General features: G+C 45.2%; 1 protein-coding gene across 1 annotated transcript in view; it reads right to left on the bottom strand.

Moving 5' to 3' along the window:
• TMEFF2 (transmembrane protein with EGF like and two follistatin like domains 2) overlaps positions 1–358 on the bottom strand; it is a 136,304-nt gene extending 135,946 nt beyond the window's left edge. The window contains exon 1 of the mRNA XM_035899118.1: positions 224–358. Coding sequence (XP_035755011.1) covers positions 224–358 — 135 coding nt within the window. The remainder of the gene's footprint in view (positions 1–223) is intronic.
• Positions 359–6,359: the final 6,001 nt, after the last annotated feature.

The following is a 6,359-nucleotide window of genomic DNA, read 5'->3' as shown; positions in this document are numbered from 1 at the left end:
CGGGGGCGGCCGCCGCGGGCGGGATTAGGCACGGTTTCCCCGCGGGCCTGGAGACCCCCGAATGAGTGCGAGGAAGCCCTGCTGGAAGTTTGCTTTTCCCAGAAGCATAGCTTCCTTTCCGACCCCCCAGCTGAAGACTTAGGACTCGCTCTTTAAAAATACTGGCTGACGTATTTCATGCAACCACACTTTGAGGGGTCTACACGAATCCATACAACAGTACTGCTGCTTTGTATCCCTTCACGTGGGGGCTCTGTATGCGGGAGCCGAGGACTATTTTATGCTCGTACAATTCCTCTCCAGCTTCTCCAGAAGCTAGAAGATGAGTTTTCTTCTCTCCCTCTTCTGCCCCGTACATCTACGCCTGCTGCCTGCTCTGCCCACCTGCTGCTATCTGTATTGACCTCATCTACCCACCTGTAGTCCAAAAGCCTTTGCTACAATCAAGAGTATCATTTTGCACATTCCAATATGTGCTGAGGCTCTGATGAAGATCCACACAAATCCCTGTGCCTACTGTTTCCTATTGACTAATCAAGCCCTAAGCAGCACCTACCAGAAAGGAAATGCTAATTTTTACTGCCTGCTAGTGGTTGCACTGAATCTTATCCTTCATCTTCTGTGGGCTTACAGAGCATCTGCCAGCTGAGCACCAGGTGCCAGATCAATTTTTTTCTTTCCCTTTAGCTCTTTATTTCACTTTTCCCGTGCCATTCTGTTATTCCATTTATTATCATATTCTTTCCATTTCCCCTCTCACCTCTTCCTTTTAAACTGGTTTCTTCTTTCTCATATTCATTTTTTGTTGCTTGCTGAAACTTAGCTCTGCTTGGCTGATCGCTGAGGTGCTTAAAAATAAAAAATGCCCTGGATGTCCAGGTACCACAGTCACACAGCCTCACCAGGGGAACGTCCTGCCCTCTTTTCCTTTCTCCTTGCTCCCCCCTTTGTTTCTTCTTCCCAGTTTCCTGGTTCCTCTATGTGGTCTTGCTGCTCTGTTTGCCCCTGGCTGCAATTGCCATGGCCCACAGTTTCTATTCTCCATCTCTTCTTCTTCTTTTCTTCCACCCTCTTCCCTACTTCCACCCCAAACCCCCATAATTTCCACATAGCTACAGATCGTAAAGACACCACCGGCCTCCCTATTTAGAGCCCAGATTAACCAGACCATACAGGGAATGAAACTGTTCGGCCAGCCTCTCCCAGTCTCGCAGCCAGGCCCTCTCTGATCAGTTTCTCCTGTCACTATAACTCACACCCAAGATGATGCCGCAAGTGTATCCGGCATTCACAGAGTATCATTAAATACAGCAGCAGAAGCCCGGCTATGGCCCGTGTTCTCCCCAGAGTGCTGTATAACACCGCAGCGACCGAGTATCAGGCACACGGTTCTGACTTACATTTACCCTGCTTTATTTTCACCCACTCAAGCAACTGGCGCTGCCTGGGGAGACAAAGGAGCCCCTCTATTTTTGTACTTGTTTTCTGACTCTGGAAAATAGAAGCTCCACCAGAGGTCCTGTAATTGTCGCAACATGATGCTTGAACTATGAACCTGAAACTGTCTGAAGGGCAATCTGCTTAAGGCACAGTATTATGGTTTTCACTGTGACTAGCATTAGTATTTTCCTTAAAAAGATTTTCCTTGTTGATATGAAAACTTTACTTATAAAAACATCTTTATGATAAAAATACATCTGTCAGTGTTCCAAAAGGGACAGCTAGACCCACGAGCCCCATTTCTCCATTACCCCCTCTAGCAATTTCTTTTGAATTCTATAGAGACTGATTTCATGTAGTTCCTAGCTCCAAAGCATACATTCTTCTGCCCTATTAATCCGACACACAATCTCTTGCTAACATGTTATTTACGGCTATACTTCAACACTTAGGCTAGTTGACACCTGCATTCTTACACTCCTCGATGTTCACATCCCATCTCACCGCTACACAAACACTACTACTTGTAAACCATGTGATGGGTTCACTACCATGCAGGCAGCGTTGTGCTAGTGTGATGTACAAATTGTGACCAGCGTCTTCACAGTGAGATATTGAGGTCACAACGCACGTGCCCTGGCTCCCCATTCTTCATGTCCAAACCAATTACCAAAGACCAACAGCCATTGGTACGGTTCCTTGTGGTTTTATGTGTTTGGCTCCAGTGCCAGATAAGTAGCAGAAGCGATCTGAAGCCTTCTTGAAGGGCCCTTCTAGTACGTGACAAGGAGAGACTACATGTTGAGTATTAAGCCCATTATTTCTGCAGCTTTTCTGAGGGCTACGCAGTTTTGAGATGCTTATACTACATGAAACAGGCAGATGATGGGCCTCAAGGGCAGCTGATACTGATACAGTTTTACCTAATACGCATGTTCACACCACACGTACCAGGGCTCTGAGGAGATCAGCTCCCAGATGAAAAGCAGCTGGCTGGGATGTTTCAAGTGTTCTGGTGGTCTCAGTGTGAGGGCAGGGTCTGTCCTGGCTGTGAACTGCTTGCCTTTAGCTGGGGCTGGGCAGCAGTAGCCAGCAGCTGAGGCCAGGCTATGCCTGATCCCAGTCCCACGTAGCCACGTCTGTGAGTAATGCCTTCTGTCGCTGTGCTTGGCTAGGAGATGGTGTACGAGCGACGAATTATGCAACCTCAGTTATTCACACTTTGTATCATATCTTGGCTGTGCTGCTCTTGGAAGCCTGCAGTTTCCCAAAAGTTTCCCAGAACTTGGGAGAAGCCAACTGGTACAGATGAGTGTAGCAAAACCTCCTCAGCAATAACAAGCCACCGGTACACAACACCCGTTCTCTTTCTGCTCAGTCTACCCAAAGACTATAAAGCTGAGTTTGTGGATCCTTATCTTTCAAACGCTTCACGGCCTGTGTCTGATGTCTCTAAAGGCCCTAGGAAGGTGACCTTGGTCAAGAATACCAACAAAAAAAGGCTTCTTACAGTCCAGCTAATATTCATCAACAACATTTTCCTTGAGTCAGCACCAGAAGTACAGTATAAGTTTCCACAACTGCTAAGAAAAATCCCACCAAATGTGCAAGGGACATTTGAGTTAGCCTCTTCACCGCTTACACCATATTGCCACATGTTTATGAAACACACGTGTACAGAATTTAAGAAAAAATCCACTCTGCGCAATTCTTGAGAGAATGAGAGCTATACCACGTGTGTGAGCTACTGCAAGATACCACCACTAGGTGTTAGTTCCTAGAAAAAAAGAGTGAAAAAATCTATTTAATCTACAAGAGAGTTGATCAAATAAGGTCCTAGCCTAACCTTTCTAAAAAGAAAGGAGTGTTAGGGGTCACCTTTTTCAATGGCAATTCCTCTTGACAAAAGAGTAGGTCCAATTCCAAAGACCCCACCAGAAAAGGCTTGGGAGCCCAGTTGCCAGTTAGAGGACCCCGCCCAGAAGGAAAGGATGCTGCCCATTCCAGCACAAGACCAGCAAAGGACACGCAACCTGTATGGACTTGCTGTGCGTGAAGCTGGAGTTCCCCCTGCCACGGAAGAACAATGCTTATTTCAGGCCTGTGTATTTTCAGCCCAGGTTTGACCAAAAGTTGGCAGACTTAGCCTACGCACATGTTCCTGTGAGAAGTTTGTGAATCTCGAGCAGATTTTTTGATCAACTATTCTTCATGTGTGCAGCAGGAAAAGAACACGTGGCTTTGCTCAAATGCACAGGCGGTAGGGTACTCTCTCACTACATGCAATTTTACAGATTTTATACGGCTTTCAGCTGAATCACGTATCTCAATGCAAAGTATACCACTCTTGGATATCACATGGATTTTTAATGCTCTGAGGGATCCTTTGGGTCTATAAACAACGAGTAGATCACATTCATCTACATACTGTCAGACTTTTTTTCCCCTTACTTGTGAGAGAAATATGGCTCTTATTCTTCACTTGAACTAGTGTGTAATCCAAGTACAATTCATGGCCAGTTACGAGAAAAGTGTGCCGTATTTTTCATTGTAATTAACTGCTTTAGAGCAAGACTCCTCATGTATAAAGATGAAAGGTCTCAGCTTTTCCTGAAAGACGACTTGCCTTTCAGCAATGTGTCTCACACTTTGAGTTTTGACTGAAACATTCCAGTACTTTGGTGACCTGTTATGCCAAAAAAGCTGTCTTGTGTTACGCTTTACTTTCAACTGAATGCGCTGGCACATGCCAAGAAACAGAACAAAGTATTGCAATATACACTGGAACGCTATTCTGCGCTGCTCCACACATGAAATTGATGTCAGAAAAAATGCACAAAGGGCATGGAAAATGCGAATAAATACTGTGATCCTTTTTAAATAGATGGATTGAAATGCATGGATCCTAAAGATTTATGCATCCGTTTATAGTCCATTCTGGAGTTTTAACATCTCATGCAGCTTGTAGGAGGGAGTGTATTATTTATATAAAGTCATGGTTATTCAGCAGTGTTTATTCCTGAAGAGCAACAAAATGTCTTCAAGGGAGAAGAAGAAATCCATAACTCTGGTGTACTACCAGGGTTAGCCAACTTAACAGTCTTAATTTTTTTTTTTTTTTTGATTGATTTACAAAGAGCTTTGCTCCTACAAGCACCTTTGTAGTGCTGGACATTTTGCTACCAGCAGTAGAAATCACCTCCGTCTCCCAGGACAGACAGCGCTACAATGGATTAAGTGGCTTGACAGCTCTTCAAAGAGTCGGATACAGAGAGAGGTGTGTGTGGGGGGGACCTTTACCATTGTGGAGATATTTGAGCTTTATTTTTGCATCTCTCTTCCTAGGGCAGTACTGAATGGAGATGTAGAACCGGGGCCTGCAAGGAGAAAACCTGCAGCAGCTATTCACTATGTCATTTCTGTGTGACATCAGTTTCTTGGCCATGTGAGCTATTTCTTCTGTCTGATGCAGTCTAACATCCATCTCTTGTTTCCCATTATTTTCCTTCTCCATCTTTGGGCTCTTTTGCCCAGAGTTGTTTTTAAGACAAAGAGCATGAAAGTGTTAAAATGTGAAAGAGCAAGTGCGGCCTTAGCATCCCATTGGCCTTTCTAGCTACCCTTCCTAGCTACTTTACCTCATTGGATTTGTAGTCATTGCTTTTTTTTCCTAGTGGACAATAAAACTGTTTAAAATGAAAAAGAAAATCAACGTGCAGACATACAGCAGCACTTCCAAGAGGCATTTCTTAGTCACCTTTTAGGTTCACCTTCTATGAAGGTGGATCTTGCAGAAGTTACATTCAGCTCACCCCAACTGACCACATGGTATCCTTCTACCTAGATATGATTCCTGCAAACCACCAAGGGGAATTAATAGTTTAACTGAATGAATCCCAAGTAGTTTGACTTATCCACTCCTGTCTCCACGTAGCAATGCTGTCAACAGAAACACCAGAACTGTGTCTACCTGTAGAGGAGAGAGGGCCCAACTGCAGACAGACATAGTAGTGCTCAACGTACAAATGTATGAGCCATTTTTGCTTGTTCTCAGTAGACTCTTGAGGACAGGTAGATAGTACTGCTCAGCTGTTTAACAGATGCAGTGAAGGAGGTGTGCCGTTTCCTGCGAGAGAGGCAGCACTGCTGAAAGCCCACAGAAGACACTACACGCTGTGCTGAGATACGTCATACGGCTCCTCTGACGTGTGGCTAGGAGTAGGAGATCAGAGCAAGGTTATGGTGGTGTTTTCCTTGTACTCCTGCAGGCAGCTGGAGGCTGGGACTGCTCAGGGACAAGAGCTAGTGTCTTTCAAGTTAATAGCTCCTGATCTTCTTTTCATGAATTTCCCACGAATCACACAAACATATGGCAGCCAGGAGGACCTGAAGTCATGAGCTTCACACACTGTGTGAGAAGATAACTCTCTTAAACTTGGCACCTGCTAGCATCATTTGATACTCCTACTTCATGCATTATGAAACAATAAACAATCATTTTGTATTCAGCACCTTGTGCCAGCCCATATCTGTAAGCCCTGCTCCATGACTCCTGATATATTGCTAAATCATTCTAACAGATAACAGCCTGTCCATGCTTTCCTTTTGCATATGGATGGAGATCTAGCATCAGTGTCCCTGCTTATGAGAAGCATCAATGGGTGGTGTCTGACCGCTGTCCGCACTGCCGGTATGAACATCCCTGCCACAGTAACCGAACACGGTGCAGGTACCAGAGCATGCACCCAACGACATGGTTAAGATACGTATGAATGTGGACTCAGCTCCTTTGTCATGGTATTGTGCCACAGTGACTGCGCCAGAGTGGTGATGTGGTCCTGTGCACTAAGCAGTGAAAGGCTGATGGGCAGCCTTCATCTGGCCTGCCTCAGGTCAGAGAACCAAGGGTCATGGGAGTG

This window comes from Egretta garzetta, unplaced genomic scaffold, assembly GCF_000687185.1.
Source record: "Egretta garzetta isolate BGI_Z169 unplaced genomic scaffold, ASM68718v1 scaffold297, whole genome shotgun sequence".
NCBI lineage: Eukaryota > Metazoa > Chordata > Aves > Pelecaniformes > Ardeidae > Egretta > Egretta garzetta.
Note: the sequence above shows the minus strand (reverse complement) of the source record. Positions and strands in the feature narration are given on the sequence as shown.